At 41.2% G+C, this 21,022-nt stretch overlaps 1 protein-coding gene across 4 annotated transcripts in view; it reads right to left on the bottom strand.

The window, feature by feature from the left end:
• The window catches only part of DMXL1 (Dmx like 1), a 148,239-nt gene extending 136,378 nt beyond the window's left edge, over window positions 1-11,861 (bottom strand). For all 4 annotated transcript variants that reach the window (XR_008793898.1, XM_056124859.1, XM_056124860.1 and 1 more), the window contains exons 1-2: window positions 11,746-11,861; window positions 771-896 (exon numbers count right to left, since the gene is read on the bottom strand). Coding sequence is in view for 3 of the 4 variants with exons in the window: in XM_056124859.1 (XP_055980834.1) it covers window positions 771-896; window positions 11,746-11,832 (213 nt within the window). In the remaining variant the exon portion in view is untranslated. The remainder of the gene's footprint in view (window positions 1-770; window positions 897-11,745) is intronic.
• Window positions 11,862-21,022: the final 9,161 nt, after the last annotated feature.

Here is a 21,022-nt window from a genome sequence, read left to right as displayed (position 1 = left end):
TACATTCTGATTCCTCACACAAGAATTCTCTAGTGGGATCATATAGTAAATTAGCATCAAAAAATTAAATACGTTTAAATACTCAGTTCAGATAAATATAATGATATACAGCATGGTCTTCTATCACTATACAATGTTCTTTTAAATTATGCTAAACTACTTATTTATAACTCAACTAATATTCACACTATGATGAATTGTATTTAACCTGATAAAGATTCATAGTTATCTTTCTTCTTTCAGTTAACCTTACTGTTTTACTTTCAAGGGCACTTTTTACTTTTCATACAAACAGAAGTACAGATAAAGATTTTTTTCCCCTTTCCTTATAGACTTGGAACTAATAAAAAGCGCAGACATTTGAAAGCTCACCTTCAGTTCTGCAAAAAATTTATTCAGAAGTTAGAAGGAAGTGAACACATGTTCACAGACAAAAATAAACTGCTTCTCCTTTTGGTTTATTTGTAAACAGAATCAAGATGGTCATTCCTTTTCCTCAATACAATCAATTTTTAAATAAGCTTTAGATCTATTTTCTGGTAATAAGCATCACATTGTTTTTATTCATGATAATATTATGCTGTATTTCAAAATTAAATAAGAACAGAAAAGTCCAACAGTCTCTACAACACATATGATAGCAGTCAGCAAAATACATCTTAAAGCATCACAGAAATTCTTGAAACAAAAAGTCTCTCATTCAAAATAAAATACTTCACAAACTATTATTAAAAAAAGAATTAAAAACAAATTACCACAAGATTACAAACCTTGCCTTGTAGCATTGAACAATCTACACATCCCACTTGAATATTTCCATGCTTAGTTCCTGGGATTATTTGTAATCTTTCAAAATCACTTCCCAGTATTACAATGTCACATCCAGATGCATACGCCTGAAATTTAGAGAAACAAAATGGATAAGAAAATATTTACATGCAGAATACCAGCATTAAATATTATATTTCAATAGACATTTTAAACATTTTTTTAAATAATCGTTACTTAAAAAGAATTTCCTTCCTCAAATACGTAGCTTCATTAACAACAGCAAAATAATCAGGTCAATCTGTAAAATTTACACCAATTCTGTTCAACTCTTCCATCTTCATTGAATGCTATCACTATATCTAAACTACCATCAACTTTGCCCTGCTCTACTTATTAGTAGTTTCTGCTTCTCAAAGATAAGCAAATGGGACTACATTAAATTAAGAGGTTTCTGCAACTCAAAGGAAAATCATGACCAGAATACGAAGACAGCCAACAGCCTGGGAGAAATTATTTGACCATCACTCATCCAATAAAGGGTTAACAGCCAAGCTACATAAAGCACTAAGAGAACTTTACAAGAAAAAAAAAAACACCAACCCAACTAAAAAAAAAAAGGGAAGAAATGAATAAACTTCCTCAAAAAAGAAATACAAATGATCAAAAGGGAACATGAGAAAATGCTCTATAACACTAATCATCAGGGAAATGCATATTAGAACAATGAAATATCATCTCATACCAAAGACTGGAACTCATCAAAAAGAACAACCCATTGCTCAAATGGGGGGGCTCGGGGGGGATTGCGGGGAGGAACCCTCATTCACTGCTAGGAATGTCGACTGGTCCAATCTTTCTGAAAGGTAGTATGGACATCCTTGCCTCTTCTGCAAACCACAACACCCAATAGAAAAGAGAGAACAAAAGGGAATGCCCTGCCACAGAGGCACGGTAGGATGGGCTGGGGGGGTACGGGGTGGGAGGGATACTGGGATCCGTGATGGTGGGAAATGGGCACTGGTGGAGGGATGAGTATTTGATCATTGTATAACTGAAACCCAAGCACAAACATTTGTAAGTCTACAATTGTACCTCATGGTGTCTCACTGCTCGAGCGGGCCCAGTAACATCTCCATTGGAGACTTTGTTGTTACTGTGTCTGGCATATCGAATACTCTCGGTAGCTTGCCGGGCTCTCCGAGAGGGGCGGAGGAATCGAACTCGGGTCGGCCATGTTGGCCGCTTGTAAGGCAAACGCCCTACCTGCTGTGCTATCGCTCCAGCCAGGTGTCTCACTAATAAAAATTTAAATAAATAAATAAATATAAACTAGGAATTGAGCTTCCATTTGATCTTGCATGCCCACTCCTTGGGAATGTACCCTAGGGGTCCAAAAACACAATGTAGAAAAGACATCTGCACTCCTATGTTCACTGTAGCACTATTCACAATGGCCAAAATCTGTAAACAACACAGGTGCTCAGGAACAGATGACAGAATAAAGAAACAATGGTACATTACACAATGGGATACTGATCGGCTGTTTAAAAAAAAAAAAAAGACAAGAAAAAGAAAAAAAAAAGAATGAAGTCATAAAATGTGTTGATACATAGAGAGATCTGGAGTACCATGATGAGAGATAGTCAGAGGTAAAGGGACAGACACAGAAAGATCTCACTCATAAGCAGGACATAAAGAAATGTAACAGGGGAATAACTATTGCCCAAATGCAATGAAAATGAAAGTAGGAGAACTGGTCCTTATTGGAAAGCTTGTCACTGTGTGGGAAGGGGAAACAGATCAAGGAATATATAATGACAATGATAGAGGGAAGAGGTCACTCTGGATGAGAAGTGGGTGCTGAAAGGGGGTAAAATAATATGCATGATTCCCTATCAGTAACAGTACTATAAGTCATAATGCCTAAAAAGAAGAAGAAAAAAAAAGGTTCCTGCCATGGAGGCAAGCTAAGGGGCAGGAGGGAAATGGGACATTGGTGGAAGGAAGTGATGAAGGAATTGGTATCTACATTGAATGACTGATACTAAATCACAAGTAATTTTATAACCTTGTAATTTACAGTAATTCCAAAAAGAAATTCTTAAATAGTCTAGCTCCCTTTCTTTCTTTCTTCTAACACTGTCACTGTTACTGTCCTCCCGTTGTTCATCCATTTGCTCGAGCGGGCCCAGTAACGTCTCCATTGTGACACTTTGTTGTTACTGTGTTTGGCATATCGAATACGACACGGGTAGCTTGCCAGGCTCTGCTGTGTGGGCGAGATACTCTTCGGTAGCTTGCCGGGCTCTCCAAGCTGGGAGGAGGACTCGAATTTGGGTCGGCCATGTTGGCTCCGTGCAAGGCAAACGCCTTACCCGCTGTGCTATCGCTCCAGCCCCCCTTTTAATACACAAAGATAAAAGTCATCTTTTAAAAATATTAATCCAGGGGCTGGAGCGATAGCACAGCGAGTAGGGCATTTGCCTTGTATGCAGCCGACCCCAATTCGATTCCCAGCATCCCATATGGTCCCCTGAGCACCACCAGGAGTAATTCCTGAGTGCATGAACCGGGAGTAACTCCTGTGCATCATCAGGTGTGACCCCCCCTGCAAAAAAAAAATATATATATATATATATATATATAAACCCAAAGAATTTTTCTCTGCAGAAACCCCTTTCAATACCCTGCCCACTGCACTTGAAATAAAATCTCAACCCTTCATCATAGCTAATATCATATATAATTACCCTAATTCTCTAAACCCATCACATTTTACTCTTCTCTCACTTGACTCTTATGCCAATATTATATTTTTTTCCATTCCTTAGGCATAGCAATCTTTTTGCACCTCAACAGGATCTATCTGCCAGTTCATTGCTTAGTTTCTTTTAAACATTAATAGCTTAGTGACAGAATATCATTGATTTCCATAATATTATAACTAATTTTTTTCATAGTATTTATTAAAGTTTGTGTATATATATATATCTTTTTTATTATTACTTCCATTAATAGGTACAATTAAGTTCAATACAGAAAGATAAGGTTCATTTTTTTTTCCTCTAGCCCTCAATTCTAACTGAAAGCCTTGCTTCATAAATACCTATGGAACAAAGTACTTAATTTCACAAAAACAGTCACCTTTGGGGCTAAAGTGATAGTACAGCAGGTAAGGCACTTGCCCTGCAGGCAGCCAACCCAGGTTTAATGCCTGGCATCTCATATTGTCCCCTGAGCACCTCCAGGGGTGATCCCTGAGTGCAAAGCCAGGAGGAAGCCCAGGGCACTGCTAAATGTGGCCAAAACCCCACCCCCCAAAAGACCCAATCACCATTAATAATAGGTATTGAAAAGTACATAATTCAGGTACTGATAGCTAACATTTTTAGTTCTTTTTAATTTTTACATATACATAACTCTTTAAGCCAGAATTCTTTTCTCTGTGCCCCTTCCACCACCCATCTTAGATCACAAGAGTCTCTTACAATAGTTCTTTGTCCTAGGATACAAGGCTTTCCTTCTAGAATGCGTGTGCTGTAGGCCAGCATACAATATAATACTGGGAGTGAAACAACTATTACAAACTGCTTCCCATCCTGTTATAAATTTTATAAATTCTTTCTCACGTAGTTACTACTAAAGCTAAAATAATTATTTACAATATACAAAAAAATCATGGAGTTAGGACTAGAGAGAATATAAAAATTATCTGCTCACACTGCTGACAAGAAAACTTAGGTCCAAGTAGGTTGACAATTTTTTAAAATTTATCTTAGTTTAGGCAGCATGGTTTACAAATATTGTGAATGGTAAAGTTTCTTGCATGAAGCACTCCAGAACCACACTCTCCAGCAATCTCCACTTCCCTCTACCAATGTCTCAATTTTGCCCTTCCCCACCTTATTGTGTTCCACCTACTCCCATAAGCATCCTACTGAAGCTTCACCAGTTTTCAGTTTTCTGTTGTCTTTGGGCATCTGTTATTCCCCTACTATATTTATACCTCACACGTGAGAGAACATTCTGTATCTGTACCTCTCCTTCTAGGTTAATAATTTCTTAAGGGCCAGAGCAATAGTACAGGGACGGGGTATTGTCTTGGCTTATTTGATCCCGGGCATACACATGGGTCCCTTGAGCCCCACCAAGAGTGATTCATGAACCCAGAGCCAAGAGTAAGCCCTGAACCCTATTGGGTGTAAACCCACAAACAAAAGATAATTTCTTAAGCCAGCGTGAGCTTGAGTTCCCTGATCTCTTGATTCTGGTCTACTGCTAATTCTTGCCACCACGAGGGCCTTCCCTAGGTAAGGAGGTTTGTTAAATTTTCCTAAGAGCAATTAGGAACAATCAATTGGTTCCATTAGTGTCATATCATGGAAAAAAACACTAAGAAGCAAAAAGAAACCTCATGATGGTTTGCTCAACCTACATAAATATCCACAATAAAACCATAAGACTTATCACAAGACTATTAGTAAAAATAAATCCCCAAAATTAATTTGAGAAAATTTTTATTCACATATCTTAGTATCTTAGAAACTGATTTTGTTCTTAAATTATGACAAATATTGTCAGTCACACAAAGTACTGAGATTTTAAATTTTGAATATTTATAACTAAATTACTGTAAATTCCACTAACTGGAACATGTGTGTCTATCATGTTTCCATATATATATAAATCTTTATATAATTTTTCCATTCTTTGGTTATGCATAAAATTATCAATCTACTTTAATTGTGTTGCAGTTACTTTTCCTACATTAAGCATAAAGTTTCTGACAAAATTAGTTTAAAATAACAAATATGGGGGCTGGAGTGATGAACAGCGGGTACGGTGTTTGCCTTGCATTCAGCCGACCCGGGTACAATTCCCAGCATCCCATATGGTCCCCTGAGCACCGCCAGAGATAATTCCTGAGTGCAGAGCCAGGAGTTAACCCTGTGCATCACCAGGTGTGACCCAAAAAGAAAATTAATTAATTTAATTAAATAACAAATATGGGGGCCAGAGAGCCAGGAATTTGAATCAGGATTGGTCGCTTGCCTTGCATACAACAGAGTCAGGTTCAACAGAGCCAGGTACTACACACTGTACTATCTCGGTGGATATCAAGTTTGCCTTGCATGTGGCTGGCCTGGTTTCCATCCCCAGCACCCAGCACCCCCAAAAGCCCACCAGGAGTGATTCCTGAGCACAGAGCCAAGAGTAAGTTCTGATCACCACAGGGTGTGGGCCCAAACCATAATAAATATTAAACATTTGCAAAGCGAAAAATTCAGTTACCTCTGAAATATTTAGTCCCAGAAAAGAATATGTCAATATATATTAACAGTTGATTAAGATTTTTTTCAGTTCTCAATTACCCTGCTCTTTTATCCCCGCTCTACTATGCTAACATTATATATCATTTTTCTTTTCCTATATAGCACAAAGTTCTCTCTAACTCTGGTAATTTTAAATTCAAATAAAAATTACTGGTCCTCAATGGGCCAGGAGAGGGAGAGATATAGAATGAATGACTGCACTCATTTGTGGGATATTTAAAAAAATGTATAGTATGAGACCAATATCCAAGGACGTTTCAAACAGGGGCCAGGAGGACTAGACAATGATTGGAAGCTTGCCACAAGTGTGTGGGGGGCAAAGGGCAGCTAGAATAGAGAAAGGACCAGTATGACAATAATAAACAGAAATGATCACTCTGGACAAGAACTGGGCGTTCAAAGTAGGTAAAGAGATATACATGATAATCTTTCAGCATCTGTATTGCAAACTGTAGTGACTAAAGGGAGAAGAGGAAGGGAGGGAAGAGGGAGGAACTGGGTGGAGGAAGAGGGAGGAACTGGGTGGAGGAAGAGAGAGAACAAGAGAGAAGGAATGGGGGGGTGACTTCCACCTAGGCAGGACGGGGTGGGGAGCAGGTGGGAGGGAAACTAGGGACATTGGTGGTAGGTACACTGGTGAAGAAATAGGTGCCGGAACATTATAAAACTTGAACCCAATCATGGACAATCTTGTAACTGTGTATCTCACTGTGATTCAATAAAAAAAAAAAACTCTTTAAAAAAAATCACTCATCTGAAATACAAAAGACTGAAACAATATTGACTATGTTTTTCTATTTCTGTCATTTAGGACTAATAGTCGCAAAAAAGGATGCAACTACATTATACAGATACTTCCTGGGTTGTTAAGATGCTTAGGATTAATAATAAAAGTACTCTGATTTTCTTGAATATAGAATAGTATAAACTTTTACAGTTTATTTGATTATAATATTAAACAGTTGCTGTATTAATTATTTTGGTAAATTAAAGACACTAAGACAAGGCTGGAGAGATAGTTCAATAGAGTGAGCACATGCTTTGCATGCAGGAGGCCCAGGTTAAATTACAGATCATCCCCAGAGTACCACTGGGAGTGATCCCTGAGCACTGCTGGTGTGACCCAAAACCAAAAGACTAAATTTAAAAAACACATTTGCATGTTAATCCATTTCTTAAATCATTTCCAAGAATTCATACATGACTCCTTAATGGTTCTCTAGCTGTGAAAATCTAGAAAACTAGTTCAAAGGGGAATGCCCTGCCACAGAGGCAGGGTGGGATGGGGGGATGGGGGGGGTGGGAGGGATGCTGGGACCCACGGTGGTGGAGAATGGGCACTGGTGGAGGGATGGGTACTTGATCACTGTATAACTGAAACTCAAGCACAAAAATTTGTAAGTCTACAACTATACCTCATGGTGTTTCACTAATAAAAAATAAAAAAAGAAAAAAAAGAAAATCTAGAGAACTAGTTCAATGGTTGGAGCTCATGTTTTGCATCCAGGAGGTCCAGGTTTAATGTCCAGCACTGAACGTTCCCTTCGAGCACTGCCAGAAGTGAGCTCCAATCTCTAAGTCAGGAGCACTGCCAAGTGCAACCTTCTCCTCCAAAAAAAAATTCTAGTACAGGAGCCAGGAATGTGGCTCAAGTGATAGAGCACATGCCTTACCCTGTGTAAGGCTCTTGGTTCAATCCTGAATGTATCCATCCTTTCTCAAGACACCACCAGATGTGGCCCTACAAGTAAATCCAAAGGTACTCTATATAGAGAATATTGGTTGCATACAGTATGGTACACATCTATAATGGAACATTATATAGCTGCAAAGCAAAAGATACCAATGAATGACATGATTTCAAGAAGTTATTTTTAAGTGAAAAATAGCAAAGTATAAAACTATATATGTATAGATGGCATATGCATGTGTGTGTGCGTGCGTGTGTGTGTAAGGAACAAGAAAAATAAGAAAACATAGCATCTGTTAATGATTACAAAAACAAAAGATGAAAATAGAGGATGAGGGGGCAAGAAGAAATATGGGAAACACCTCATAACTTTTTATAAGTTACACTATAAATTTGTAAGTTTAACTTTCATAAGTTACACACTTGAAAAAGTATGTTTACATAGATGCTGAAGTGATAGTACAGGGGTAGGGTGCTTGCCTTGAATGCAACTGATACAAGTTTAATCCCTGGCATCACATATGTCCTCTGAACACCCCCAAAAGTAATTCCTAAATGCAGAGCCAGGAGTAAGCACTGAGCATTGCCAGGTGTGGCCCCAAAAACAAAAACAAAAAAATTTTTTTAAATGTGATACCATACAAGTTCAAAAACTCAAATCAACTGAAACACGGCTAAGTGAAACAAATGAATCAACCGAATCAACTACATTCAAAATTAATTTTATATCCATATCAAATAAAGATATTCATAGTACCTCAACAAAAATAGGGAATTAAAAAAAAAGGGAAGAAAAAACTAAAGTTATTAACATAAAATATGAGCATGATTTTGGTCTCAGGCAATGAAAAGGTGTAAAAAAAAACTAGTATTCCTATGTTTCTCCTTTGTTATATCACATTCATAACACTTCTGAACTAGATATTGGGAGAAGGGTAATACACCAATCAGTTCTGAAGCCAATTAAATAAGAGTCCTGTAATTTAACTGAATTCTGCCATTTTACCTTGAGACAACACCACACCCCATGGGTTAAAAGCTCAGTTCCATAGGACTGTCTTCTATTCCAGATGCCAATAACAAATTACAAACATCTGTCCAAACTGGCTATAAATAAGAGGTTATCATAATCTTCTCCCCCTTGAACTCAATCATTTATTAAAACATGGTTGGAAAGCTAGTACAGAAGGCAAATCGCTTGCCTTGCACATGCCGGGTTTGATCCCCAGCACCCCATTAGGTTCCCTGAACAATTCCTGGGGTACAAAGCCAGAAGTAAGCCCTGAGCACCACTGGGCTGCTAATATCTTCCATATTTCTGTAGTATTATTTCAATGCCTAAGGTATGGGAACAACCTAATAAATGTCCATCAATAAATGAATAAAGAAAATGTGATATAATACAGCACTGTAGCACTGTTCATCGATTTGCTCGAGCAGGCACCAGTAACATCTCCATTGTGAGACTGTTTTTGGCATATCGAATATGCCACAGGGAGCTTGTCAGGCTCTGCTGTGTGGGGTGATATAATACACAATGGATTATTTGGTCATATTTGGTCAAAGAAGATGCCCTAAATTTGCCCAGAGTTTGAGTCACGTTCCACAAAATAAACTAAACATAAAAATGAAGAATAATTAACCAATAAATTCTACTTTAAAAAAAATGGATTGTTGGGGCCTGAGCAATAGTACAGCGGAGTGGGTAGGGCGTTTGCCTTGCACATGGCCAGCCCGGGTTCGGGGCCCGGCTTCCCGTAAGGCCCCCTGAGCACCGCCAGCACTCAGTGATTCCTGAGTGCAGAGCCAGGACTAATTCCTGAGCACTGCCAGGCGTAACCCCCCCCCCCCCCCCCCGCCCAAAAAAAGAAAAAGATTGTTAAGAGGTTCTCCCACGGGCCCTGAAATGGTTGTGTGGTACCATGCAGAAGCAGGGGCAGATCCTGGGTCCTTATGCATACAAGGCATAAGCTCCTGGACTTCTGAGTTATCTTTCTAGTCCTATAAATTCCACACTATTCAACATGAAATAAAAAATTTACTGTAGTGTTACTGAGATCTGGGAGAAATCTGCAGTAGGCTTGCTGGGTGATGACAGGTCAATGGAATTCAGAACTGAGCCAAAAGCTTCATAATCTTGAGCACCCTCTATTAAAATTAAACTGACCAAGGTTTTATATACAATTAAAGGGGTCATCTAGGTATATAAATGTAGCAGCACATTGCCTATGCTTACATAGGTTACACCACAGCTTACAAATAATGTCTTCTTAGAAAAAGTTTTAGGCTTTGATGAAAGTATTCAAATAACATTAGGAAATGACAGAGAATGCAATGTTAGAATTCCCGATTGTTCACCAGGAAAACTTTCTTAATTTTTTTTTTTGTTTGTGGGCCACACCCAGAGATGCTCAGGGATTACTCCTGGCTCTGCACTTGGGAATTACTGTTGGTGGCACTCCGGGGCCATATGGAATGCAGAGGATGGAATCTGGGTGGGCTGGGTGCAAGGCAAGCACCCTATGGAGTTATAGTACCTCTAGAAAAACTTGGGTAAAGTGCAGTTTATTTTCATCCCCAGCCTCTCCCTCTCCAGCTTCCCCCTCTCAAACAGCAAAAGTAGAGGGCAATGTCCAACTACAGGGAGACCACACTTGCTCACTGTTCTGAATATTGTGACTAGGTTATCACTTAGAGTTACCATCCCTAAAACGGTAGTGTCAAATGCAAGCTAAAGTGCAAAGGAGGTCTAAAAGAGCAGAGAGGCTAACTGAAAGCAAAGTAGCTAGTGAACACACACCTAAGAGGACAATTCAGATATTTAAATACCACCACCACATTAAGCAACTCCTATTATTTATTCTAACCAATGCCTCCCCTCCCCTCCCCAAGAGAGTAAAAAATAAATAAGAAAACCTAGGGCATCTGTTAAACCATTACCGTGGTTCGCTTACTTAATGGGAAAATTGTTTTACTTTCAAACACTAGAAAACTGTCAGCACTCAAATAGATTTACATGCAGGGCATTCGGTGCAATACTGACTCATATTATTAAAACATGTATTTTATGCAGAGAATGCCACCAGATTGGTACAGCTGCCGGAAGCAGGGGGAGGGCAGGAGGGGGGGAGGGAACCCTCTTCCAAAGTCTTAGAAAGATCAATAGGAAAACAAGTCACTCGGTAAGCCTTAACCTGGAAGGGCCACCACTGAGCGTTGAGGGAGTTTTACGGAAAACCAGTAACGCGACTGGCAGTAACTGATGGAAGCGGGCGCGGGTCGGTCCAAGTTTCCGCGGACTGACCACGGGCTGTTCCACGTGCCATTCACCGGGGCTAGGTCGTCTTTTCCCGCCCCAAGTGAGTCCTCCCTTGGTGAATGCGAAGAAACAGACTCAGAAAAGCGTTTGCCAGGCTGCTGACAGGGCAGCGCCGCGAACTGATGGTCTTTCAAGACCACCGGCCTGAAGTTAGGAGGAGAAATTGAAAGCCGTCCCGACAAGTCCTAAACTCGGCCCGGGGGCCGGGGGGTGGGGGGAGAAGGCCGGGTTCACAAACAGCCCCCGACGATCACCTGAGACGGCAGCTGGGGAAATGAAATGAGTCGCTGCCACGACTCGGGGCAGACCTTCGCGGCCCCTGCAAGTGCCACGGGACACTCGGGCAAGCCTCCCCCAAGAGCGACATTCTCGCCTTCCAGTTCCCACTTCCAGAGAGTCGCTTCCGGGCCCGAAAGGGCTTCGCCTCCTCGGCCCTCCCCCGACAGGTCGGCCGCGGCGGCGGCTTTAGGGGGGCGGGGATCCTGGCGGGGGGTGGGGAGCTGGGGACGCCCTGGTGTGTGCCAGGGGCTGGGGCTCGGGCTGGGGGGCGGGCGCCCAGGCGTTCGCGGCCCCGTCAGTCCGGCTGGCGCAGGGACACGGGGCGGCCGCGGGCGTCGCCCGCCCTCACTCACCGTGAAGCGCTGGTCGCCGACGCTGCCCACGGAGAAGCAGTGGTCGCCGGGGTTCACCGCCCCGGTCAGCACCTGGTGCAGGTTCATGACGGCGCTTTCAGTCCCGCAACGGACGCCGCGTCCGGCTCATGCCCGGGCTCGGCCGGCCGCTCCGCGTCCCTCTTTTTTCTCTCAGGGGCGGCGGCCGCTGTGGGGCGGCGACGGCGGCAGCGACGGGCGCCAGGAGCCGGAGCCGCGCAGCTGGGGCCCGCAGCTCATCCCGAGCGCGGCCGGGCGAGGCCCCGAGGGGGCGGGCCGCGGGGCGGGCGGGGCGCCGGGCCGCGCCGCACGCGCCCGCGCACCTGTCACCGCGCGCGTGGGCCCAGGTGAGGTCGCGGTCGCCTCAGCGGCAGCCACCCGCCGTCCACACAGCGGCCCCGAGGACCGCGCTGTCCATCAACTTGCCCCTGGGCTCGGGGGTGGCAGACTCCGACCTGGCCCGGGTGGCGCAGGCGGCACGCGCTCGCCCTCCCCGCCTGACCTGTCTCTCCCCGGCACCGGTGCCCGCCACCCCCACCGGCCTCGGCCACTCCGTCCGCGGCGCTGGGGCGCTCGGACCCAACTCTCGCGATGTTTCCGGAGGCGACGAGGAAGGCCGAGATGAAAGCTGACTCCACCCCCTTTCCTGCCACAATGTACTGATTGGCTAATGAGGAGGAACCGCCTCTTCTAAAGCAGATCTTGGCCGGCCCCAGGCGCGGGACCCCTGAGCGCCCCGCCCACCACTAGCTCGTCTCTTTGGGACTTTCTAGCCACTTAGCGCCTAAGTCGAAGGCATTCAGGTGCCTGGTGGAGACGGGGCCCTGCAAAGAAAGTAGAGGTTAAGAAGTTATACCTTAGGGGTCAATCTCCCCGTTGGAATCGGAAGCTGAAAAAGGGAGAAATGCGTTCGAGTTGCGGCTGCCTCCGTCCGCTAGAAACTACAAGTCCCGGCAAGCACCGCTCCCCCTGGCGGCGCGTGATTGTTCCCAGTAAAAGTGACCCTTGGCGCTTCTCCGGCCCCTGGTAGTGGTCACGGTAACCCTAGCCCCCTCCAAACACTAGGCGGGGTGACTTTGACAAGTCTCAACACTTGACAAGTGTAAAACGATATGTTCGCGTAAGTTTAACATGCGTTTAGAAGTAGGGTTGTAATAATAATAGTACACCAGCCTTGCGTTGAGCGTTTGGAAAAGCCTAAGAAAGAATTCCAGAGTGCTTCCGTGGAATAGTTATAACTGAGGTTCAGCGCTTATTGTGTCTTGACCCAAGTTCCGAAATGTGACTAAACTTTTGTTTATGTATTTCTCGTATCTCATAAATCGCTAAGGGAAAGATTGTGCCTAATATGCTCCGTGCCCTAACACAGTGCCAATTCCAATTTAGGTGACGCGTGTGCGTGTGAATTGAATTCAAATAGGAACACTCCACATAGAAAGAGGAAGCTTTGGTTTTAACTTTTTACGTATTTCATTGTGGTTAAAAAAAAAATAGATATATCCCATTCAGCGTAATACATGGGAGCAGTACTACAATTTTTCTTTTTGTCTTCCTTAAGTTTTTTTTTTTTACAGTGTACATCTGTTTCGCAGTAAAAATTACTTTGGAAAGCTTTAGAGCCATATCCCTTTTTTCAAATTTGAAAGATGTAAAAATAATTTCATTATTTATCCCAGTCTTTTAATAAAATTCAGGTACTTAAAATTTGGCTTTTAAAAAACTTTTTTTTTTACATCTACATACCATTCAATTTGTCTTTTAATTATTAATTCAAGATTTAACTAAAATGACTTTAGGGGTCAGAAAGTTTGTACCATGGGTACACCTTATGTGAAGCTGACCTGGGTTCAGTCCCGGTTTCTCCATACAGTTCCTCTAGCCTCGCCAGGAGCGACCCTAAGCAGAGAACCAGGATTAAGCCCTGAGGACTGTTGGGTGTGGCCCAAAAATGAAAAATATACATAAAGTGACTTTAGGTTAATTTTATATTTAAATCAAGATTTTCCCCCCAATGTCTCAAACTTTGAAACATTTCATTTACTCTATTCTACCTAGTTGAGGGTTTTGAAGATATGCATGATACCTGAGAAAAGAAACTAAGCAACCTATCCAAGATTACCTGCTTGTATAAGTCACATAACAAATGTACCTTGTTTAAAAACAAAAAGTTTTCCCCATTACCATTCAAGCCTACCTGCCAGGGGCAGATGGTAGATAATTTACTTTCTATTGCTTATTATGTATATCAAATTCAAAGTAATGGTAATGGGAAAGTGTAATGGTGGTGGAATTGATGTGGAAATATTGAATGTAATAAATTAATGTAAACAACCTTATGAAAATAAAATTTAAAAATTTTTTAAAATGTTTAAAATTCCTGTTAACTTAAAATTTATTTTTTCTCTCCTACAAAATAAGCAAGTTTAACCTGCTTGTCAACATTTTGCTTGACATTTTCATTCCTGAAAGTGTACACCTGTTAGTTTTTTAGATTCCTTCTAAAAGATTCCTTTTAGATTTCTCCTGAGATACATTATCTGAGTTTCATTTCAGGCCTAACTACTCAGGCAAGTTGCTTAATTTCTATCTGCTTCACTTCATCTGCTTTGCTTTTTGTTATGAAATAGAGAAAATGGTAGACCCTTTTTTAAAAAGTGTAATTATCATGAAGTCTGAATGAGACCCATGCATGGCACCAATCAGAATTTAACATATGTTAACTATTACTAGTTTTATTAAATAAACCTAACCTTTTCGTACATAAACTTATTTTCCAAGGTTTTTAAAAACAGGATGAAACCTCAGTTGAAATTTAACTTCTCAGGGTTGTTGAAACTACTACAGAAGTTTTCAAGCCATTTCAACCTGTATCCAAAGGTATGTATGTAGAATGCATAGTAACTAAGGAAAATAATAAACCTCTTACTTAAGAGAAAAAACTTTTACTTCTTTATTGGATTGCCCTACCTTTGATATACCGCAGAGACACTGTTTCAGTGAAACACAAAATGCTTACAATTAGTCTGTTTCATCCACTGAAATTCCTGCCTATTGTCTGGTTTTATACAACCCTTGAACTAAAAATAGTTTTTGCACTTTATTTTTACTGAGGCAGTATTAGTTTACCACACTGTAAAGATTTCAGGAGTACAGTTTCTCATCTCAGTAACCTTATCATCACAACACTTCCACCAACAACCAATTGACTGCCTTCCACATGCTTAATAACCTCCACTCAGGTTACCTTCCTTTTGTTTGCCAGAATCTTAGGGTTTTTTCTTTCTGTTTTATTTGGTTTTCTAATATTCTACCAATGAGTGAATTTATATCTTTCTCCAATTTTTTTCTAGAGTCTTTTTTTTTGTATTTTATGGGTTATATATATATATACATACATATATATACGGGCTGGAGCGATAGCACAGCGGGTAGGGCGTTCGCCTTATAAGCGGCCAACATGGCCAACCCGAGTTCGATTCCTCCGCCCCTCTCGGAGAGCCCGGCAAGCTACCGAGAGTATTCGATATGCCAGACACAGTAACAACAAATTCTCCAATGGAGATGTTACTGGGCCCGCTCGAGCAAATCGACGATCAACGGGAGGGCCTTTACCTTTACCTTTTACATATATATACATATGTATATATTATACAGGGGGCACATAGAACAGTGCTACAGGTCTAGGGCCACACTTTTGGATTCTCACCCTGCTATTGCTGGCTTGACTATTTTGTACTTTGCCCAGTGTTGCTCTGGGACTACCAGAACCATACTCTTGTTTTTCAGGAACCACTAGGAATGGGTACTTCTATCACCAGGAGTGTCAGGGATTGAACTCTGCTCCTCATATACCAGGCAAGATCTACCCAGCCACCTTTTGTCAGTGTTTTTATCTTTCACCGCCTGACTCATTACACTTAACCTAATCCACTCAAGTTTTGTTCATGTGATTGCAGATGGCAAGTTTCCTCTTTTCTTTTTTTTTTTTTTTTTTTTTTTTTTGCTTTTTGGGTCACACCTGGCAATGCACAGGGGTTACTCCTGGCTCTGCACTCAGGAATTACTCCTGGTGGTGCTCAGGGGATCATATGGGATGCTGGGTATCAAACCCGAGTCGGCCATGTGCAAGGCAAACACCCTACCTGCTATTGCTCCAGCCCTCAAGATTTCCTCTTTTTATGACTAATAATTCCTTGTGTATATAAATCACGTCTTCTTTAGCCAATCAATTGTCATCAGTCACTTTAGATATCTAAGTAGATTTCTTTTTTCTTTTTTTTCCCCCCTTATTTTATTTATTTATTTATTTTTTTACAGTTGTAGATTTACAATTTTTTGTGCTTGGGTTTCAATTATACAATGATCAGATACCCATCCCTCCACCAGTGCCCATTTTTCACCACCATGGATAATATCCCTCCCACCCCCATTCCCCCATCCCCCCTGTCTCTGTGGCAGGGCAATCCCCTGTGTTCTCTCTCTCCGTTTGGGTGTTGTGGTCTGCAAAAGAGGCATTGAGTGACAAACATGTTCAGTCCATAGTCTACTTTCGACATGCATCTCCCCTCCTGGGAGGATCCTCCAAACATCCTTCTAAGTAGATTTCTAAATGGTTGAAAAAAGAACAGTAATATTTTATGATATATGAAAACCACATGTAATCTACATGTCTACAAATAAGTATTGTAACACAACCAAGCATAATCATTTGGATTTTGCCTTTGGCTATGAATTTACAACTGTTAAGCTGGATAACTTCAATAGAGAACCATAAAGGCTGCAAACCAAAAAGTATTTATTATATGATTCCTTTAAAGAAAAAAATAGATATTGTTCTGCTGGCCTATAGGAAGCATCTGTCGTTTTTCTATGATCTGTGAAATAGTTTTTGCGATGCTTATTGCAGTGTAGGACAGTTTAGTTTTAAGTAGCAAAACATTCGCTGCTGATGATTACACAAGTATCTTTAAATATATCCATTATATACCTGATTCCCCAGAAGTGTAAGAGAATATTTCTGGACAGGTAGTTGAATACAAGGATGAATATAGATCAGACATGACTTATATACAAATAAAGAAACTTCCTGAAAGAACTACCCCAGAGAGGGAACCATAAAAATTTTCTGGCTCCAAACTGCTGCTCTGCACAGATCATCCCAATGTCACTTAACACAACTCTATCTGATCTTAAATCCAGTTTTGACTTCTTATGCAATTTGCACTTAACTCAAACCTTATGGCATAAGTTTGTAAGATAAGAAAATGAAGAAGGTGAAAGCTAAGTAGGTATCTCTTTCTACCTTGTGTTCCTTTCAGTTCCTTTTTGCCCGGAGGCCACAAATCCACCCCTAAAAGTCTCCTAGAGGATTCTAATCTTCTCTGAACTGTAATTGAGTTTTACCATTCTGTCTGTGGAAGAAAAGGACTACATGTTTTTTAGTTGTGTCTGTATGTGTGGTATACACACATATTTTGTTTTAGTGTCAATTTTCCTTAGGAAGAACGGATTTTTTAATAAGGAAATATTTTCAAGTCTAGTATTTTACATTACTTTTAGCAGCAACAACTCTTAGAAAACCAAAATAATTTTTTAATGCTACCAACAGAACAAGAGAGATTTTGTTCCTTTTAATGTTAGTCTTCAAATGGAATGAAACTTGTATCCAGCTCTCAATAGGTAGTGACTGGTAAAGAAAAGCCAACAAATTAAACTCTCAGTTCAGGAGTGGGTTAAAGGAACATTTAGGAAGCCAGCTCAGATTGAGAACTAATCGTGCTTTTTCCTCCCTGATTTCCCTAAATTCTGTTATTACCCCTCCTGGCATCTTTATCTTAAATTCTTGAGTGTAATTCCTTATCCTCCTAAAACCTAATGTCACTAATATGGGCTTCAATCCCCACTGCAAATACTAAATATATGAGGGAAGTTAGTAGTAAAGGGTTTCTCTAAGTCCATAACTAAGTGTCAATGGGAATGCATCACTTTAATTTCACACCAAGCATTCTGAGCTCATTAGAGGGCCTCTGTGAGACTAAAACATGGCTTATCCTCAGTAATATGCCTGTATTGCCAACACTCAAAATTAATCAGAAATAACATAGGTTAACCCTAGTCATCATTTAGAATATTGTTTTTACAACAACATTATTTCAAAAGGATATATGTACATCTATATTCAATTGTTGCACTTAGTACAGGAGTCAGGATGTGGAAATAACCCAAATGCCCAACTATGGATGAATGGATCAAGAATTTGTGCTGTGTATATATAATGGAATGATATGCTCTAAGAAAGGACAAATTCATGCAATTTGACATGACATGGATGGAACTAGAGGATGTCGTGCTGAGTAAAGTCAGCCAAGAGGAAAGAAATACAACCATAATGATATCTCTCATATGTGGGACTTAAAGATACACAGCAAGGTTGCAATAAAGGGTCAAAGCAACACAATTAGAGAACTAATCCATAGGACTGAGTGAGAGGGAAGTTGAAAGAAAGAGGCACTGAGGACCTTGGGGGAGGAAGGTAAATACACTGGTGATAGGCATAGTGTTGGAATTATATACACGTGAAACCATCATTAATAAATTGTAAATCCCTTAATGAAAAAAGTTTTTAAAAATGTTTAAAGATTGGGCTGGAGCAATAGCACAGCGGGTAGAGTGTTTGCCTTGCACGCGGCCAACCTGAGTTCAATTCCCAGCATCCCATATGGTCCTCTGAGCACCACCAGGAGTAATTCCTGAGTGCAGAGCCAGGAGTAACCCCTGTGCATTGCCGGGTGTGGCCCAAAAAGCAAAAAAAAAAAAAAAAAAAAAAAAGTTTAAAGATTATTGTTAGAGAACAGTCAATTCCAATACTTCAAAAATGTGTAGATCACCGCTAAATACTCTTGGTTTAACACTTTTTTGAGCTAAAGAGTTGTTTTGCCATATGCATTTTAAGGGCAGTCATTTATAAAAACTTCATTTTATGGAATATACACTTCAATGAAATAGACATTTCTTCATCACAATTATTTAAATATCAAAAATCCTACTAAAGTAATCACTTTATTTTACAGATGAAGACACCTACACTGAAAGAGATAAAATAATGAACCTGAAGTAACATCAGATCTGGTCAGATCACCACCCAAGGGCTTGAGCTCAGATCACTTAATAATTCTCCCACAATTCCTGAATATCAGAGTGAATATGAGCAGAACCTACTACAACCCCCTTATTTGAGAAGAGATAGAGGAGGCCAGTTGACTTCTCTAAAGTTGGTCTTCAGGGTTCTCGGATCCAAAGGAACATCTTCCCCACTTTTCTTCAAAATGAACTTTCAGTTGTGGTATGTTTTATTTTTTGTTTGTTCTGTTGATTTTGTTTTTTTTCTTTGGGGTCACACCTAGTATTGCTCAGGAACTACTTCTGACTCAGCACTCAGGGGTCAATCCTGGAGGTGTTGGGGGACCATGTCATGCCAGGGACTGAACTTGGGGATCCCAAATGCAAAGCATGTGCTCTAGCCCTTTGCGCTATCTCCCCTGTCTTCCTGCCTCAAAATGGAAGGAAAGTTCAGCCCTTTACTTTGACCCACCTCTAAACTGTATAGACCAGATAGTAGTACGTAAAGGCGGAGGCGGTGGGGGGGGTGGGGGGGAATTCCAGATAAATTGAGTTTCTTTGACCCAAAATTCCATGATATTCAGTCAATTAAGTAGATACTCATTTGGGGTAAGGCAGATTCTTCTAAGCAGGTTTTAGAATTTATCAATAAGTCACTTAGATCAGTTGTATCATTGACTAAATTGTTCCTCTTCTCTTGCCTATTAAAATCTGCAATAGGGGGAATTACAAATATATACTTTTGCAAGGAGAGGTTCTGTGGAAGATAGCTGCTGAGAGCTTTGAGTAGCCAGGAGCAAATTTAGGACAATAGGTTATGGGACAGGCATAAAGAAAAGGGTGGAAAATGGGACAGTGATAGAGGGAAGGTCACACTGATGGTGGAATTGGTGCTGGAACATTGAATGCCTGAAACAACTGTATTGTGAACAACTTTGTAAATCACAGTGTTTAAATAAAGTCACTGTCACTGTCACTGTCCTCCCGTTGTTCATCGATTTGCTCGAGCGGGCCTAGTAACGTCTCCATTGGAGACTTTGTTGTTACTGTGTTTGGCATATCGAATACGTCACAGGGAGCTTGCCAGGCTCTGCCGTGTGGGCAAGATACTCTCGGTAGCTTGCCGGACTCTCCAAGAGGGGCGGAAGAATCGAACTCGGGTCGGCCATGTTGGCTGCATGCGAGGCAAACGCCCTATATGCCAGACACAGTAACAATAAAGTCTCCAATGGAGACATTACTGGGCCCGCTGGAGCAAATCGATGATCAATGGGAGGGCCTTTACTTACTTTACTTTTTAAATAAAGTGGTTTTTTTGTTTATCTGTTTGTTTGTTTTTTTTTAAAGCTCTAGGCCAGAGAGATAGTACAGAGGATAAGGCACTTAACTTGCATATAGCTGACCTGGATTTGACCTCTGGCACCCTATATGGTTCCTTGAGCCCACCAGGAGTGATCCCTGAGTGTAGAGCCAGGAATAAACCCTAAGCACATCCAGGTGTACTCTCCCCGCTACCTACCTCAAAGTTCTACTCCACGAAAACTCTGGAGAATTAGAAAATAAGCCATATGCTAGAGGAAAAGATTTCAAAAGACACATCTGATGAAGGACTATTTTCAAAATACATAAGAAACTCTTAAAACGAAACATCAGCGGAGTTCATGCACAATTCAGTCAGCCTAATCAGTGGCTAAATAAATAGCAGTACTCCTACATTAAAAAAAAAAAAACCCACGAAACATCATAATGACTCCTGGTACCATTATGGTTCCCCATTGGTGCTGGGAAATGAGAGTAACCCTTGAGTACTGCTGTGTGTGGTCCCCAAACCACGGGGAAAAAATCCTCATCTATAAGGGATTGGGGAGATATCTCAACATTCTAAGGCTTAACATACTGAGACCCAAGTACCACTGGTTTCGTGAGCACCACAAAGGTAGGCCTGGTGGCCCCCAGAATGGCTAGGATAAAGCAACACTGGGCAGGTGTCATTAGATGTGACCTCCAGCCCAGGAGCACTGCATGGAAGACCTCCCACCAAAATAAAAGGTAAAGGTAAAGGCCCTCCCGTTGATCATCGATTTGCTCGAGCGGGCCCAGTAACGTCTCCATTGGAGACTTTGTTGTTACTGTGTCTGGC

The sequence above is a fragment of the Sorex fumeus genome, unplaced genomic scaffold, assembly GCF_029834395.1.
Source record: "Sorex fumeus unplaced genomic scaffold, SorFum_2.1 ptg000051l, whole genome shotgun sequence".
NCBI classification, from domain to species: domain Eukaryota; kingdom Metazoa; phylum Chordata; class Mammalia; order Eulipotyphla; family Soricidae; genus Sorex; species Sorex fumeus.
This window is presented reverse-complemented; position numbering and strand designations above follow the sequence as displayed.